Here is an 18321-nt window from a genome sequence, read left to right on the forward strand (position 1 = left end):
CGGAGATTTGAACTTATTCCAAGCTATATGCTCGGAAAAAGTCACATTGGTCCTTGCCGTTGGTAGGTTTCGAACCCTCATGCATGAGAGCAAGCATCTTAAATCTCCGAGCCACGAAGACATATCAAATTCCTAATAATCGTCCAACTAGAACCAACTTTTCCAAAGACACAAAAATACATTTATAACTTTACCCTTAGGTACTTGATAATCAAAACACATATAATTTTGTAAAAACGAAATTGTATATTTAATCAGTAGGTACCTACTTAAGTAAGCCTAATCTTAACATGGAATAATCGATTAATTCACAAACATAATAATCATTTAGCTTAAAACATAGACTAAAAAGTAACGAATACTTTGACATAAGCTGACATTTGACACTTTTGACAGTAATCAACCGCGTCTGGAGTTTTTCTGTATGACAGTGAGATTGAGAGTGTCCTTTTCGTGGTAGAGTGGTAGTCCTTCTGGTTTGAGGATGGCGTCTGGTGCCTTGAGTGTGGTGTTGTAGGTCGGGTTGAGTGGGTGTAGCGGACCCCACGCTGTCACCGCCGCGCGTGCTTCTTCCGTACCCATCTTGTAGTGACTGCCGTCTCCTGTCCTTATGATCCTGTTTGTTACCTGTTTTGTGGACATGGATAAAGTTATTGTAGATGGTACTTTTCATATTTAACATAGTTTTATTATTATCCTATTTACTTTTTACTGATAGGAATGCTGGAATTGAGGAGTTTTATGGAATTCCCATATATTAAGGAGTTCGAAAAAAATTTTTGCATCTACTCGCTAATTGTAACTTTGTTGAATTTGATGTTAATAAAGGTAATAGTAATACCTTATTTTCCTACGTCGTCGGTTCAAAATAGACAATAACTATTTAGCCACTGTTTTATAATTTAACGACTTTCAGACCAATTAATCCTATTTTATAAATGGTTCAGTAAAATCAACAAAAACTTACCAGTTCAGGTGAAGCAGTTTTTAGATCATAAGCCAATCCAATCCTCTCGAAGAATCGTATGATGCTAGCAGATTGGTTGAAATGCATGGTCAGCTCAGCTGCCTTGTAGTCCCAGGGGAACGCGTGGTGGTAGTTGTGCCAACCCTCGCCCAGACTTATAAAGGACACGAACCATGATTCCACTGGCTGCAGTTTTCTGGAAATGTAAGTATTATTTGTTAAACATTAGTGCTGTAGGAAAATAACGTATCATTATACATAATACATATAATATACATTATTATTATATTCGGTTAATGTATTATTTGTTAAACATTAGGTTTGTACGAATATAAAGTATCACTTAATAAAGGTACATTATTATTATGCCCTCTTAACTAATATAGGCACGTGATTAGAACTACGTCAGAAAAGTTTCACCATGACATAAAAGTCTGACATGAAACTTCGTGAGGAGTAGATTTATGAATTCCATTGATACATAACTAAATGTCACAAAATCGGAATAATTTAATTGGATATTATGACTAAGATACTGATAATCAAGTAAATACTTACGCATCATAAGGTCTAGTTCCATAAAGATGAGCAGCACTGTTAACCAACCAAGTTCCATTCAATTGTAACACGTAGCGGGCGAAATAGACAACCAAAATGGAATGTAATACAGGTTCACCGAAGAAATGTACTGGCACCCACACAGGTATCAAGAAGGCCAATAAGAAATATAGGTGATAGTAATACCTGAAAAGAGAAGAAAAATGTAGAGTTAAGTAAGCTCTCATAAGTAAGAGAAGTCTCTTGATGAATTGATAATGAAACTCCCAAAAAGCCAGAAACGTTTACTGGATTTTATAGATTTAAAACTCATTTATACAAATCTAGGGCAGATGTTTAGAGGAGGTAACACCACACGACCAATATACAAGTAAAATCGGCACATGAATAACATAATTAGGAATTGTAACATACTTCTTTTGGAACATCACCATCCAATCAGCTTGCAAGTCACTCATGTCAATCTTCCTGCCCAGTTCGATAACGTAGGGGTGCTTCTTATGCATGAGCCAGCCGATGTGGCAGAAGAAGAAGCCACGCTTGGAGTTGTGAGGGTCGCCGTCAGTGTCCGAGTAGCGGTGGTGGAGACGGTGGTCACGACACCAGATGAACATGGAATTCTGGAAATCAATAGTAACGTAAATGGTGTAACAGATGGTGAAAACATATTTATTATAGAACTAGTTGTCGCCTAGTGGTTGAAATTCAACCATATACGATTTAATTTACAATACCACTTAACATACGTTCAAGGATAATTTTTATTTACCTCCGTAACTCAAACAAACTCTTTTATAAAACTCTATTCATATGAGACGTCAATATCATCGCAATGTCTATCGATTTTGACGTTTTGTCAAATACGATCAGATACTATGCATGTGTGTGTAATGTTTTATTTAATGATTTAATGTACTTTATAAGCATTATTTTTGAAATAATATTAGCGTTCTGAACTTCTCCTACACATAAACTTTAAGCATGAATACCAAATTTTATGCTCCTCACGTCCGCGCAATTTTCGTTAAAAAGCGGTCCAAACGTTTTTGCATCACGTATTAATATATAGATTTAATTAGATCTTTTAAAACTTTAATTGGACTCAGTGTTTCGTTACATAGAACACAGTACTTAATCGAGACCAAGAGAAAATTAATAAAATTGGAAAACTTCTGTTTAGGGGTTGAGAGTTAATGGGAAATATCAAAAGTGATAATGTTAATAAAAATTATTTGTAATGATTACCTGTCCAGCAATAGTTTGGCATAGTAAAAATATAGCTTTCAGGAACGGAGTTGCTTTAAACGATTTGTGTGTGTAGAATCGGTGGGCTCCGATTGTTACTCCTTCAGTAGACAGGAAAGCGATGAAAAACGCTGAAATAAAAGATGAAATTAAATTGTATTCTTACATACGAATTTATAATTTACATTTACATATGTATAGTAATATACATTACTATACTTACTCCATACTAAGCTCTGCCATTTCATATAGCCCGCGAACAGTAGACCAACGCCCCAAAGAGCAAGGATATGCATTATCAAGAATCCGATAGCATTCTTCCAAACAATCGTATGTTTATAACTATAATCAGTTCCAATGACTTTAGGAATTTCCATAGTTTCTTCTTTATTTACATTTCCATCTTTCATTGGATTCTTCAGGTCGTTGCTTGATGGAGTTTTGGTTTCCATGTTTGCTGCAGTCATTTTTTCTTAGTTTTCTTAGACCCTTACTGGTAACTCACCAACTCGATACTGATCCAATTAATTATGGTCACTATTTATAAAAGGTATAGTAAAAACCTTGTTTGACGATAATAATGTTTGAGCAATTGAACGAACTTGAACTCCTCTTTGTATGTAAAATGTATTACGACATTCTTATATTGTTGTCTCGTATAGTTAGTATATGGCTGATGAGATTGATTGGATTTCAATAGTTGATGCCTATCATCAAGTTCAGATGCACAGAGCACTGTTCAGATGTTTGGTCTAGTTCTAGGGAGGTGTGGGTATTTTATTATTTTTAAAATTGACGTTTAACGGCTCATATGGCTGTAAATTTTCATGAGCTAAAAAGATTGTTGGTGTGTGTTTGATGTTTTGTGGTTTATACAGGTATATTAGATTTTGGTAAGTATTTTTGAATTTAGAATTAGGCTTCATCTTTATTTTTTTCATTCTTGTAATTGGCTTTACGATGTCGTTCTATATTCTTACTAAAGTAAATTCAATCAAAGTCGAAAATTGTGTTTGATGATAACAAAGAATCTTTAAAACCTATTCAGAGATGTGATACCTACGTGTCGAACCTTTGGCTATCTGGTTTTAATTATATTTCATCGTTTTGAATATTAACATTTTTGGCTATTAATGGTGTTTCAAATTGTTTGTGTATTTCAACCAACAATGATTTACATTGTTAATATGAAACAATTTACTCATTGTTGCAATAGAGCACAGAACTTGAACTATTGTTGTTTTATGTTAATTACGTGTGACATTGTTCGTTGAGCTAGATTTCGGTTTAATGAAAATATTTGCATATTGTAATGACCTTGCCTCTCAGTATCTCATTATCGGAGATACGCTAAGCTGTTTGTTTGGCTTACGTGATTTACTATTTCATTTTATGAACTCTGAAAATATACTCTTTAATATTTAGAACAACGGAAAATCGAGCATATATCATTTAAAAATTTCGAGTATGATTATGATAATTACTATATTCAGACTTTCTTTTCTGTCAATGTCGGTATTAATTTAACAGCACAGTGGTTGTCCTCCAGGTTTGAGGATGGCGTCTGGTGCCTTGAGTGTGGTGTTGTAGGTCGGGTTGAGTGGGTGTAGCGGACCCCACGCGGTCACCGCCGCGCGTGCTTCTTCCGTACCCATCTTGTAGTGACTGCCGTCTCCTGTCCTTAATACGCGACTGGCTACCTAATATAATAAAACATCTTGTAAGCTGTGTAGTAGTTGTATCCCTAAAAAAAGTACTTTTCAAATAAGGTGTTGATAGGGATTTTGGATTGAAGGATGATTTGAGGAAAGACACATGTATGAAAGTAATATGAAAGAAAAAAAAAAATGTGATTAAATGATGCTGAGTAAGTATGATGACTCTATATTACTGGAGGCAAGATTATTTTATGAATATGTCCCTAAACAATAACAGGTAATCTCACCATATCTGTAGATGCAGATTTTAACTCATAAGCCAATCCAATCCTGGCAAGGAATCTAATGATACTGGCAGACAGATTGAAATGCATGGTCAGCTCAGCTGCCTTATAGTCCCAAGGGAACGCGTGGTGATAGTTGTGCCAACCTTCACCCAGACTTAAAAAAGACACGAACCATGATTCCACTGGTTGCAAGTTTCTGCAAAGTTCAAGATTCTAAGTTCAACTGAAATAGTATGAATTAGATTTTGATATAATTGACGAACTACAGCTGTATGCATTTCTTTTACAAAGAAATCGATGATTTTTGGTATCTCAGTAAATTAGGTAGTGATTTAGGTACATACTTACTTATCATATGGTCTAGTGCCGTAGAGATGTGCGACACTATTAACACACCATGTACCATGCAACTGGCAGACGTAGCGAGCAAAGTAGCTCACGAATAAAGAGTTCCACCAAGTCTCACCGAAGTAGTGCACTGGGACCCAAACTGGGACCAATATTGCCAACACTAGGTATAAAATTATGTAATACCTGAAATATTGAACATGATTTTACGAATAAAGAATTCAAATAATATCTTCAAACACAATATAGAACTGTTAATATGGATTAATAAAATAGCTCCTAAACTGTTTGATGATTTTAAAATTACTTTTTCTGAAACATCACCATCCAATCACCTTGCAAATCACTCATGTCAATGTTCCTGCCAAATTCTTTGACGTAGGGATGCTTCTTATGCATGAGCCAGCCGATGTGGCAGAAGAAGAAGCCACGCTTGGAGTTGTGAGGGTCGGCATCCGTGTCAGAGTAACGATGATGGAGCCGGTGGTCACGACACCAGGTGTACACAGAATTCTATGAAAACAGTTAAAGAATGCATGCAGTACCATAAAATATAACGTAAGATAAGATAAACCTAGAAAGGAAGAAAGTTTTGTAGTTACAAATGCAACTGTTAATCATCTGTTAATTATGTCGGGCCCTGGTCGGGCAATGTAGGTTGGGGTCTTGAATGAGTGCCAGATTTTGCATATAGGAATAGTATTATACAAAAAGTGACTGCAGCCTGTCTTCTACAGCTTATCAAGAGCAATTCTGATTACGTTTTTAGTTAAGTCAGTGGTCAGAATTTGGGCTTCATATTTCATAGGAACTAACAAACTTCGCAGCCTACGTAGGTTTGCAAAATAAAATATTTGTACCTCACTGTATAAATACCGTCATAATAAATTAATGCAATGAAATGCCAGGCTATTAAACGAATAAAAAGCCACAAACCACAGTTACACAATTTGCAATTTTATAAAAACAAATTAATTTTCGCTGACTGGCGGCTGGCCTTATCTCCTCTTGGCTACGAGATTAATGTGATGAAGTTGACTTGTTTTAATGGATTGCATCGATTTTCTTAAATGCATCCTGCGTATAAGCAATTAATGCAATGTGTTTCAGATACATATAAGCACATACATTGACCTTTTTTTAAAAAGGGGGAAATCATCCAATGACTTCTCCCGACTTGGGCGATGCGAGAGGAATGTCAGACTTTGACTGACTCTAAACCACCCCATTCCTACTACTGCTTTTCGAACCGGAGCCCCGGTAAACCCGCTGGTTAGTCCACAACAGGAGGAGTTTGTAAGGGACTTTTGGAAATAAAAGGAATGATATAAATGTAGGTTAATTACAGAAAGATAAATATTATACCAGTTTACCTGCCCCGCAAGCGTCTGCGTGATGACCATAACTGCTCTCAAAAGAGGCGTGGCTTTGAATGATCTGTGAGCAAAGCATCTATGAGCTCCAATAGTTACACCTTCGGAGCCAATGTACAAAACGCATAAGGCTGAAATGGCACGACAAAAACATAAAGAACTCGTGTACATGAATAAAATAAAGAAATAATTTTGCGATGACATAAGTCATAACGGTAATTAGTGAGCCTGCAATTATGTATTTGCATACCACATTCGGTTCGCCTGTAGTGATCATTAAACAATACTTATAATTGTAATTTTGCCACTTACCCCATATACTGGTTTTCCATAAAGCCATTCCAGTGAATATTAAAACTAAACCCCACAATGCAAACACGTGTAGTAAGACAAATCCTATCACATTTTTCCAAACGATTTGGTGTTTGTACGAGTAATCAGTTGCTATATATTTTATTGTTGGGATCTTATCTACATTTTCAATAACTGGGCACGTAGTCTTTTCAATATTGTTGAACACTTTCGTTGGACTGTCTTCTAAATATTTTTCTTTCATTTTTAACACGCGACGATCATTTTAATAATGAAATGCTAGAAAGAGCCTTCTTTTATAAGCTGTTCTCTCAAGGTTACGCAAATAGTAGGTAATTGCAGTTTCTAAGGATTATGAACAAAGGCGCATTATTAGCCTTAAAATTGTGTTTTGATAGGTGAGGCAAAGGGAATATATTGAATGATTTAGTTACAAAAATGGTGGGCTGATTAACCGTAAGGGTGGTTGGAAATTGGGAAATTAGTGATAGACAAAATCTAAAAAAAAACCAAGTCTCCTTTAAATAAAAACAAATCTTTGTAGCTTTGAAAAATCCTTTTATTTCCATATTTGTTTAATTTTTTTTTCATTTACAGTAAATTTCTTATATTATTAGTTTTATTATTCCATATATTATTACAGCATGGTGATATAATAATCATACCAATATTAATTATAAAGTTTTTATTCTGCTGCGCTGCGTGTGTATTATGAAAAAAGGAAAACGCAATTATGTCTCCGTCGTAATCTACGCACGATTGAACTTCGATACCCAAACAGAAATTTAATTAATTTCTTATATATTTCCTATTACAATTTATTGTCGAAGAAACCATTCCACCGATGCCGATGATGATGGAATTTTTGCCAACTGTTTACCTGGTATTAAGTACGCCCATAAAATGATAAAGATATGGTTCGTACTTTGTGTTGTAGTCAGTTGGGTGAGTTACTTTATATTGATTTTAGAACATTATTGACACAATTAAAATTATTCTTTGCAGAAAAAAACTAAGAAAATGTATTTAGTTTTATAATTTTTCCAATTTTGAAAAAACAAATGTTGTTGAGACTTCACGAACACGGGAATCGCTACGGAAATCGTAAATCCCGAATAAAAGTTTAGTTAGTAAAGTTAGTAAGTTTATTTTATAAAGCAGAATAGTGGATATTTCATATTTTGTTAATTTTTACTTTTAGGCAAACGCAGCAAAAGTAAATACGTCATGCGGTAAGTTATTTTTAATACAATATGGATTGTTACAGTCATGATATTGTTGAACATATATATATTTTTTACTTTTTTAGAGTGCGGTATCGCCGGCCATAACCGGCGTATAGTGGGCGGTACCACGGTGCAACCACACGCGTACCCATGGCTGGTGTCGCTCATGTTAGGGCCGAAACTGCACTGTGGAGGGGCTATCATCACAGACCTGCACATATTGACAGCGGGCCACTGCATCACTTTTGGGTAGGAAAATTTTATATTATTTAAAATTAAATTCACCGAGGGAAGTAGAAACTATCATTTTCTTTTTCTTTTCCTCTAAAACATCTCTTGATTTGTTTCGTTTATTTCCCTGGGACGCGCCGGACTTCAGTGTTCCGGTGTTTTCATGGTTGTATCTGATCTACAGTAGATCCTGGCTTACAGGAGTTTTGCAGCGGTATGGGAGGTGGTGGCGGGCTTGTCCAATAGAAAAACGTTTAAGCTTTTAGGTTTACCACAATACTTTCTAACTTCTTTTAACTCTTTTTAGAATACATTACCGTGACTTGACTGTCTACGTGGGCATGCATGACCGACTCGACACTTCTTATGTGTCTCTGCGCGTTGAGAATGGAGTAAAACATCCACATTTCACCTCCAATGCTGTTCGGGACATTAATGACATAGCGGTCCTGACTCTCGACAGCCGACTCAAGTTCTCAGAGAAAGTTCGCCCGATTTGCCTGCCGGAGGATTGTAAGTAAAAAAGTAGAAATTATGTAACGAAACTTAAAGAGTTGGGTTTCAATCACTATCTTATCTTTAAAGTTCCATTTAAGGCATAAAATTAATCACTTTTTTCGCTTTCAGCAATGGACTTTAGAAACTTGCCTTTAACAGTGGCTGGGTGGGGTAAAACCAGACAGGGTGCATTGACATCATCAAGATATTTGCTTGAAACCAAAGTACAGATTGTGGACGGTGAAAAATGTAAGAAATCGGCAATATACAAGGACAATCTGGTCATTGATACTATGATGTGCGCTTACAGTCTTGGGAAAGACGCATGTCAGGTAATAATTTGAATATTTTTTTAAACGGTGGAGGTGAGAGAGATGAATCCCAGGAAGGAAAGGGGCTGTCAGTACCTACTGACGTAATTTGAAAAAGAAAAATAGCTTATTTGACTGTTATAATGCAGGCCAAAACAAAATATTAATTTAATAAAGAAAATTTATAATTGTAATAAGTTTAACGCACTTATAATTTTAGGGAGACAGCGGCGGACCATTATTTTCAACTCATCGAAGATCATACAACAAAAAGTGGTATCAAGTTGGTATGTTTTCAAACACTTAATTTTTGTTTATAAATTCGTCCCTACTGTTTCATAACGCGAGGATAAGACATACTAATGACGTTTAACTTTTTAGGTATTGTATCCTGGGGCATAGACTGTGCCATGCCAGATTATCCAGGTAATTTGTGTTTGAAACTTATTTTCTCTTATTTTTATTCAAATCTTTACAAAATTAATAAAACATTTATCTACGTGTTTAGGTGTCTACACAATCGTGGGGAAGTACATTTCCTGGATCAAGCAGCAGACTGAAGATGGATCATACTGTGTATAATTTTAAGAAGTCACCATTTTGTAAGATGGACAATAAAAATCGAAAAATATAATATTATTTAACTGAAAAAGTAATAATCCTAGCCCGTCTTGATAAACAAACAATTTAACACGATTTACTTTATATTCGGTTTCGATGCATAACGTTTTAATAAGAAGAAAAATTCTCATTGTTGGCTCTAGGAGAACGTATCGGTTGGCGATAAGAAAATACGTAAATTGGCCACAGAAACAAATTGAATCGAGAACCGATTTGACAAGTTTACGACTTTTGAATTATATTTACCGAAATACTGAGGTGGGCATAGAACGCTCCGTTGCTATTAAATTCTTTGAGATCTAACTAAAATCTTGTAATGGGCAGCGACTTGATTTAATTATGTCATTGGGAAATTATACCTCTAATGTACACGATAAAATTTATAACCTTCAGCGTGTTAAATTTACAAGGATATTATCGCGTGGATAATTTCTGCGTTTTAAATCCGTGTAGAGCGTAAATAAGCAAACATCGGTTGCAGAAAACAGTGCGGTGGTAGTGGCTATGAGTGAGTGCAGTGTCCAACATCCATATTGAAATGTTCACAATACTGAGTACTATTTACTTGTTAATCGGGATCAGCCAGGTCTGTATTATTTAACAAAATTATGCTGTTATTGCTGCATTGTCTCAAACTTACGCGAAATCACAGAGTGATCCTGTTTTAGGTGGAGTTGGTGCGTGGCACAGAATGCCGTAAGTTTATTGATAACTACATAAGTATTATAAAGAAATTACCTACATTGATATTATTCAAAACGTGTTAGCGAAATATGAATATAAATACTTTCGTTCTGCCTTAATGAGCGGAAAAACGTGAACGTCGATATCATCGGAACTAATATGTAAAACTGAGACGAATAATGTAATTAGTCCAACCTTAGATTAAATTGCCCACTAACTTTTCAATTTACTTTATTTATTTTTATATTTCATAATGAAAAAGACCAAAGTACTGTTCATTGTAGGTAGGTATTGCAAATGAAACGTCACAATTCACGATCAATATGGCAGGCTATATATAACCTTTAAATGAAATTATTTGTTTTATGGCTTGATATGTAACGAGTCCGTAGTCAAAGATGTATGCACGTGCGTCCAGTGCAGTTGTCTTACTTCCATGTGCAACACACGCGCCGCTGACCGTTGTTTCACAGGAGGTCTATGCGCCGCGTCGAGAATTATGTCACCTTGAACCCGTTCCAATTCTTACGGAACAGTTAACTGTCCGCATACTGTAATAATACCCTTTAATAGGGTAGATGACATTTTTTTCTTATAATGTCCGTCTTGTAGTTTATTTTAAAATATAAACAGACATACGTATTTATTTTCTTACGGAAACAAATACTTTCGAACACTCCTATTCTAAACTTTAATTCGTTATCTAAGTATTGCTATCTTATATGACAAAAAAATACGTGTCTAATATTTTTTCATTAAATACCTAATATAACTGATGGACTAAATAGATTTTTAATTATCATACCCCGTCATCATCCCTATTAGCATTATTCTTGAATCAAACATGCATTGTTAGCTTACAAAATTGAAGGGTTACAATTTGCACCTAAGACATAATTGTAATAAGAGGACTACGAACTAAATACATAGATAGTGTATAGAAGACCACAATTTTGGATTGGAAGAACTACGTTTACAATCACACACAGACCAGTCAAACTATCTTAGTAGACACTACTTTGCTTCACATCGCTACAAAGAGTGAATTAGGAAGGAATCAAATTAATTGTGATCTAGTTATGTTAAGTTACCATCTCCACAAATAATGAGTACCTACCTTCTTGGGTATCTATAGTACATAACATGTTACTTACGCATTAGAGTTAAAAGGAAGCTACTCTCTAGTTTGTTCTGTAGGTATACTTAGATATACATAGCCCTTGTGCCTTCATGGGGCATGAGCTAAAAATCCTTTTATCTAACCTATGTCTAGTTAGATATTTTTAAACTATTTTAAAAATACAATAGATACAAAATATTAGTAAGTATAAGATAAGCAGATTTATTAATTCTAAAGCAAATATCTTTAGAACGGTTGATCAGTACACAGCCTTAGGGGGCTGAACAATGAGTGGTCATAAAAATAGATCATTTGCCTAAATCATTCATTCATCTAGACCATAAATCTTGGCAAGGTATGGCAAAAGAATCAATATTTTTGAATATGTATCTGAGCAGAATGTGGCAAGCCTTCAGACAGAGTGGTGTCGATGAGGATAGTAGGAGGGAGGAGAGCGGAACCGCATTCATTTCCATGGACCGTGGCCATCTTGAAATCTGAACGGATGCACTGCGGCGGAGCGATGATCACGAACAAGCACATCCTAAGCGCGGGACACTGTTTTAAATGGTAAACATAAACTAAACATTACTTTTATTGTATTAAAACTTTCGAGAGACATGGTACTAACGTAATCATTTTGCGAGGTAACTCGACTAGTTTCATGTCACACTAGGGGCTCTTGTTTATGTGCAGCATTGTGCGAAAAGCTACAATACGAATGTCGCGTAGCCAACGTTGGCTACGTTGGTTTAAGTGTGTGAGCCGTGAAACATATCTAGATAGACACAACTAGACTTCCATTCAGACTTGCTACTAGTCAAGATAAATAAACCAATTGGTTTATAAATTAACCTTTATAAGCACGGTAAGTGCTCAAGTACTCAGATACATCGGCATGAATTTACCTACTGATTGACAAACAATATTTATGTGATACTAGTTTTTACATGTACCTACCGTACCGTACTTAAATAAATGAAATTGGTACCTTTTAACATGGAGCAAAAGTTGAGGAAACTATCAACATTTTAAAAGTTTCTTGTAAAAAGTTGATAGTTGCTATAACGTTTACGTTTGCCGCAATTTTATGGCAATCTGTGAGCAACTTTCATAACCGAGTTGCTAAATCTACGCAGCGATCAGCGTTCAGTGTGACAATGGATATCGAAGAAGCAGCACTTGCTCTCATTTTATTACGTTCGTCGCCGTCGACGGCAACTTTAAAAACCGGTATAATATTTAACAGTTGCTAGTTGCGGCAATTAGGAACTATCTTAGTCATCGATTACAGCAACTGAAAACTGTTGACGATTACCGGAACTCGAAACTCGAATGTGTGCGCGGTTCAATTGAAATATATGTAAACAGCTAGTTGCCAGTTGCCAGTTGCTCCAATAGTTGCTCCATGTGCAAAGCGCCTTAAGCTTTGTTGTAAAGTTGCCTGAAGACGCAGAAAATTGTTTACATTTCGGATTAAATTATATGAAAAATTAAGTACAATTTATAATATTTTCATTAATTGAATTGCCATAAATGTATGACTCATAATCGCATAATGTACAGTTTTTAAAAAAAAAAGTATTTTCAACTAAAACGCAATGAAAATATTTCCCGCCCATTTGATGACGTTGCGCAAAATCAAAAATAGAATCGTGTTTTTTTTTACAGGGATAATTTTAAATCCATGGAGGTTTTAATAGGACTGGATAATATGGATGATTTAAACCATGTTGAGAAACGAAATATTTCTAGTGTTGTTATACATGAAGCGTTTACATCCACTGCGGTTAGAGATGAGAATGATATTGCAATTGCTACGTTGAACGTGCCCGTAGAATTCAGTGAAACTATCGTGCCCATATGCCTTCCTTTACCAGGTATGTACCTACTAGAGATTGATACATAGATACCTTTTGTTAATGTATTGTGACCGTTATTTAGATTAGATTTTCAATTGAAAAGGATTATGTGTAACTCACTGATTTATTTATCTAACAATTCTCAAAATAAACTATTTCAGTAGAACTGAAATAATAACTCTTTATTTCAGAACCTCTATAGCGAATGCCTTGTTTGGCTGAAAGAGCATTAAAAATTTAAGCCAATCGCCATAAAATTGCGAAAAAAAATAACAGTTTATTTTTAAATGGCAACATTTTTTTGTACGATGCCTTTTCAATCTATTAATTCATTATTAATAGTTAAGTATTATAGTAGCTAAATAATATGGTATTCCTAGTTTTGAGAACATCAAAATTAATTAGTGCCTATAATTAAAATATTACACGGATATTCTAATTCTGTCATATAAAATAACTGGCTGAAATATGTCAAAAAATGTTTAGTTAAAAAAAAAAATTTGGTTTTTTTAGTGCCATTTTGTGCATTTTACTATGTTCTTACATGCCAATATTTGTACTGGTGTTTTAGAAAACTATAAAAAATATTATTGTTTATAATTAATTATTTTTTAATTAATGAATGTATTATGTCATGACATGCCTGGTCAATACTTCTAGACAAATACAATTTTAATGTAAAATCTAGATGCACAAAAATGAATCTGTAGGACTCTTCCCCTTATTTTTCTGCTAGATTTTATTTTTAATCTGTTAAAAAGGAAATGTTGAATCATAGAATATTAAAAAAATGCGCCGCATTTTTATTTCGTTTCAACTTACGCAGATAAAATAAAGTTTTTGAATTTAAATAAAACATAATATTACCATAATTCCAGGTGAAATTTTTACAAATAGGATAGGAACTATCGTTGGATGGGGTAGAGTGGGTGTAGAGAAGTCATCATCAAAGGTATTGCTAAAAGCGAGTCTTCGAATATTGTCCGATGAAGATTGTATGAACTCGCAACTCGCACAGCACCTCAAGCCTACTATGATGTGTGCCTTCTCAAAAGGAAAGGATGGGTGTCAGGCAAGTATTAAACTGATATACATATGAATATATTTTATAATCTATGTTAACTTTAATCAGATAGACAATGTATTTATGTAACCAAATATTGTCATACTAACTTCTGCCAGCCGGCATCAGCCGCGTTTCCGTTGGGTAAAAAGTAGCCTATGTGTTATTCTAGACCATAATCTACTCCAGTTCCAAATTTCATCCCGATCCTTTCAGCCGTTTTGCAGTGATTGAGTAACAAATATACAAACTTTTGAATTTATAATTTTTGATTTTCAGGGCGACAGCGGCGGGCCTTTGTTAGTTTTTCAACCTGAAGGAAGATATGTTCAAGCAGGTACATAATTTTAACTAAAACTTACGACATTTATTTAATAAATAAAAAACTCTTTTATAAATAAATGAATAGGTACATTATCTGTCCAGTGGGTAAGATCGGATTTATATCTTAACGAAGGAAATTCTACCTAAACGACATTTACTTATAATCTATTTTACGATATTTTCAAAATCCGTTGTAAATTACTGTTTCGTGTTATGAACCGCAACCATGACTTTGACGGTTAATTGATAAGCGGTTGCAATTTTGTTCATTAACTTACTTTACGGCTAGCTGCGTCCGTTCTATTGATAAAGAAGTTAGATACAACCAGAACGGTATTATGATATCTTCACTTAATTTTTCTTCAAAAATCTGACGGGTTTTATTCGTAAATTGATGCCAAAACCACAGTCAAACAGTGTTTGTATTTTAGTCCACTATACAATGTGATAGGGGTGATTAGATGTAGTACTCAGCCTTAACGGGTTAGAAGTCTCACCCCTATCACATTGTAGAATAACTAAAAATCGTGGTTTACTCACGAAAATTAATATATATGGTCGAGAAAAACACTAGTTTATTTTGTATGTCTCATGATAGTTATTATAAAAACACGATATAAGTATTGACGATATTGTCATAAGATATGATGTGATACGCCAACTATTTGAGAAAAGCTCTATTCATCTCTCACTCAAAAGTCTGTCCTGCGGTGCTTTGTGTTATGTTTTTATTCGTCTTATTGTAAAAATCTCTGTCAGTACACGTGGGTATCTCTAGGGAGAGCCTCGCACAACGGCATGTGACCACAGTGCCTCGTCTTCCCTGAGAGATTCCTACAAATACCGAGTCCCAATATAGACGACTCCGGAGTTGCGGACTACCTAACGGGTTTACCGGGGCTCCGGTTCGAAAAGCAGGACACTCCCTCTCGCCTCGCCCAAGACGAGAGAAGTCATTGGATGATTTTCCCCTCTCAAAAAAAAAAATGTATAGACGACTGTCACTTTCAATGTGGAATGTCGAAAGGAAAGTCTTTAATGAGAGGATGTAGACGAGGTTAATGAGCAGAGCTAGTGCATTGCAAATTGTAAACTAACTGAACCTTGACCCTATTAACAAAGCTCTTTTGTATGCAGGTGTTGTCTCATGGGGCATCGGATGTGCAGATCCCAGGTATCCTGGTAAGTATCTATTTTTAGTTTATAGAATTATTTTCGTCTTTACTTTTTCCGGTGTCGTAAGGTCCGGTTAAGGACTACATATTCTACATTAAGACCGAAAAAAAGAAGAAGAAGAAAGAAAGGTAGTGGTCTTTGTTAAACCTTATCCACATAAACTGTGATTTTCATCTATCCTGCCAAGCGTGGAGATTATTGTAAACCCCTGTTTGGAAGAGGATGTATATAGTACAGCCTATGCTAACCTCCTATTAGGCATGCATCTTAAAACCAACTCAAAGTTAATCAAATTTATAGGCAAAAAGATTTAGTGCTCATTTCGAATACCAGCTAGGCTATTCTGTAATTGAAAATTCGAAATATCTAAGTGAGCTTTCGTCCGTCATTGGTCGAGATTTTTCTCACAACCAATGACATGACGGATCGCGATCGAGTTCCCTTCAATCTTTTGAATTGAAAATATAGAATAGCCTAACTATTGATTTACATTTTTCAGTTTCATAAGAATGTGTCTATGTGTTTCTTGTCACGCTTGTGTGCCACCAAACAATAATTTGTTATTATGTGTAACCTACGTCACGTTTACACGTTATTGTCGTTTTCAATGGCACTTTGGTATTTCTTTTGATGGCAATAAACATGAAAGAAAAGTGATATATAGATGATTCTATGTTGTATTACCCTAATGTCTTCAATGTCCAATGGCCTCTTGGTAGGTTAGTGTAGGGTAGGTTGCTCCCTTTAGCGTCTTTTTAAACATACCTAAGTTCTTGTGTGCTAGCAGCTTTCTATCAGTAACAGTCTGACACTCTCTCGCCTCACCCAGTACGGGAGAAGTAATTTGATGATTTTTCTCTTTAAAAAAGATACCTACGTTCCTGTTTCTTAGGTATTGTCTAGATGTATGTATTCACGTATTTTATTATGCTAATTTCAGGGGTCTACACAAAAGTCAGCAATTACATCGACTGGATCACATCCCATACAGCGGGCGGACTAAAATGTGATCACTAAACAGAAGTAAGAACTATATGTAAAGTAGTTAATAAACATTATGTATTGTATATACCTAACAACAAATAAAAATATTCTACTTAAATTCTACAACGCTTTTTATTTTAAGATTTTTTATGATAGAGAATCACTGAGGTTGCCCTCCTCCTCATCCTTCTCTCATCTTCCTCATCTAGAACATAAGATTTGTAAGTATCGGTTAGATCTGGTTTCTTTGACTCTAAGGGTAAGGGTAGCTTCCAAATCCTAAAACAAATAGGAATCCAGAATAAAAATCATCAGTCTGTTCTCATTCCCTACTGGACATATTCATCTCCGATACCACGCCACTGAGCTCAATCTTCAGCTCTACCTACGCATCCAACCACTACCAGCCACCTTGTGGAAGTTGCGGATATCGTCACTCCACTTAGTAGGAGGGCGCCCTACACAACACTTGCCTAGACGCGGTCTCCAATCTAGAACACGTTTGCCCCAACGGTCATCGGTTCTTCGACAAATGCCACTTCAGCTTGCTAATCCTTTGAGCTACGTTGATAACTTTAGTTCTCTGTCGGATCACCTTGTTGCGGATTTGATCCATCAGAGATACTCCAAGCTTATCTCTCTCTATAGCTCGCAATTTCAATTAAGGAGAGTTTATTGCACCTACCAATTTTTTGACGGTTTATTTAGTACAGGCGTGTTTAGTCCCATCGGCTAGCTTAAGTTAAATAGACAAAATTAGGTAATGTTTTATTTGATCACGGATCACTTCTAATTACGTTTCAGACTAGACTACAAATTCCATTGAGAATATTAAAAATCGAAAATTTACCCTTATCTATGTATCTACTTGGGTGATCATACCTAATAGAAACGACCACCTACATAGGTGGTACTTATGAATTAAAAACACAAAAAAAGGAGGTGAGAGAGGTTTACTTTTTACATATCTTTTATATGTGGGAGGAAGTCTAGATAGGTAAATAAATTATATAAGTAAATAAGTAAGTATATAAATTAAGTGGTATTTAAATCCTAACATAGCTTCAGAAACAACTGAGACAGTCATTACAATATAAATAGGTACAAAGAGATAAAAGAAAAGCTAGTATTCTGAACAATGAAATCAATAAAATATTATAATTTTGCATAGTGTTAAGAACAAAAAAAAATACTTAAAAAATGTACTAAAAAAATTATTATTTGCAGACTCGTACTTATAAAATATAGGTATATAGTGTTCTTAGTTTATTTGTTACTTTGATTACTACTTTATTATGCTTAGTATACAAGTATTGCTATATATCAAAGTGTATAGCCGTGCTACTAAAATAGTTTAATTTAATGTAGTGAATTAAATTGTGCGTCTTTTGTTTGCGTGTATCAGAACGTTATTTTGTTCGCCTAACAATGCGACCAAACTGTAGAGAGCGCTACAAATAGTTCTGTTGCATT

The 18321-nt window shown here is 35.0% G+C and overlaps 4 protein-coding genes across 4 annotated transcripts in view; 2 read left to right on the forward strand and 2 right to left on the reverse strand.

Moving 5' to 3' along the window:
* The window catches only part of LOC118270083 (transmembrane protease serine 9-like), a 56775-nt gene extending 47127 nt beyond the window's left edge, over window positions 1–9648 (forward strand). The window contains exons 30-38 of the mRNA XM_050707161.1: window positions 2002–2163; window positions 7553–7693; window positions 7950–7980; window positions 8058–8223; window positions 8513–8718; window positions 8833–9035; window positions 9235–9301; window positions 9396–9440; window positions 9523–9648. Of these exons, the coding sequence (XP_050563118.1) occupies window positions 2002–2163; window positions 7553–7693; window positions 7950–7980; window positions 8058–8223; window positions 8513–8718; window positions 8833–9035; window positions 9235–9301; window positions 9396–9440; window positions 9523–9596 (1095 nt within the window). The 3' untranslated portion in view covers window positions 9597–9648. The remainder of the gene's footprint in view (window positions 1–2001; window positions 2164–7552; window positions 7694–7949; window positions 7981–8057; window positions 8224–8512; window positions 8719–8832; window positions 9036–9234; window positions 9302–9395; window positions 9441–9522) is intronic.
* LOC118269922 (acyl-CoA Delta-9 desaturase-like) lies at window positions 224–3297 on the reverse strand. Its single transcript, XM_035585307.2, has 6 exons — window positions 2994–3297; window positions 2771–2901; window positions 1940–2145; window positions 1526–1711; window positions 968–1163; window positions 224–627 (listed from the first exon to the last, which is right to left on the reverse strand). Exons 1-6 carry the CDS (start codon window positions 3235–3237, stop codon window positions 400–402), a joined length of 1191 nt encoding a protein of 396 aa, XP_035441200.2. The 5' UTR covers window positions 3238–3297; the 3' UTR covers window positions 224–399.
* On the reverse strand, window positions 5112–7116 carry LOC118269923 (acyl-CoA Delta-9 desaturase-like). Its single transcript, XM_050707015.1, has 4 exons — window positions 6749–7116; window positions 6437–6567; window positions 5399–5576; window positions 5112–5249 (listed from the first exon to the last, which is right to left on the reverse strand). Exons 1-4 carry the CDS (start codon window positions 6990–6992, stop codon window positions 5239–5241), a joined length of 564 nt encoding a protein of 187 aa, XP_050562972.1. The 5' UTR covers window positions 6993–7116; the 3' UTR covers window positions 5112–5238.
* A 105-nt stretch (window positions 9649–9753) lies between the features above and the next one.
* LOC126912835 (trypsin-1-like) lies at window positions 9754–16974 on the forward strand. Its single transcript, XM_050707014.1, has 9 exons — window positions 9754–9893; window positions 10117–10221; window positions 10304–10331; window positions 11838–12009; window positions 13111–13319; window positions 14180–14373; window positions 14644–14701; window positions 15826–15870; window positions 16805–16974. Exons 2-9 carry the CDS (start codon window positions 10174–10176, stop codon window positions 16879–16881), a joined length of 831 nt encoding a protein of 276 aa, XP_050562971.1. The 5' UTR covers window positions 9754–9893; window positions 10117–10173; the 3' UTR covers window positions 16882–16974.
* The last annotated feature ends 1347 nt before the right edge of the window (window positions 16975–18321 follow it).

This window comes from Spodoptera frugiperda, chromosome 30 (assembly GCF_023101765.2).
Source record: "Spodoptera frugiperda isolate SF20-4 chromosome 30, AGI-APGP_CSIRO_Sfru_2.0, whole genome shotgun sequence".
NCBI lineage: Eukaryota > Metazoa > Arthropoda > Insecta > Lepidoptera > Noctuidae > Spodoptera > Spodoptera frugiperda.

Coding starts and splice junctions, on each gene's coding strand:
- LOC126912835 (XM_050707014.1), top strand. CDS start 10,174: ATGTTCACAATACTGAGTACTATTTACTTGTTAATCGGGATCAGCCAG. Junction 10,222..10,303: donor TGTTAATCGGGATCAGCCAG/GTCTGTATTATT, acceptor ATCCTGTTTTAG/GTGGAGTTGGTGCGTGGCAC. Junction 15,871..16,804: donor TGCAGATCCCAGGTATCCTG/GTAAGTATCTAT, acceptor TGCTAATTTCAG/GGGTCTACACAAAAGTCAGC.
- LOC118269922 (XM_035585307.2), bottom strand. CDS start 3,237: ATGACTGCAGCAAACATGGAAACCAAAACTCCATCAAGCAACGACCTG. Junction 1,164..1,525: donor GGAACTAGACCTTATGATGC/GTAAGTATTTAC, acceptor TTACATTTCCAG/AAAACTGCAGCCAGTGGAAT. Junction 628..967: donor AAACTGCTTCACCTGAACTG/GTAAGTTTTTGT, acceptor TCCACAAAACAG/GTAACAAACAGGATCATAAG.
- LOC118269923 (XM_050707015.1), bottom strand. CDS start 6,992: ATGAAAGAAAAATATTTAGAAGACAGTCCAACGAAAGTGTTCAACAAT. Junction 6,568..6,748: donor ATGGAAAACCAGTATATGGG/GTAAGTGGCAAA, acceptor GTGCCATTTCAG/CCTTATGCGTTTTGTACATT. Junction 5,577..6,436: donor CGCAGACGCTTGCGGGGCAG/GTAAACTGGTAT, acceptor CTGTTTTCATAG/AATTCTGTGTACACCTGGTG.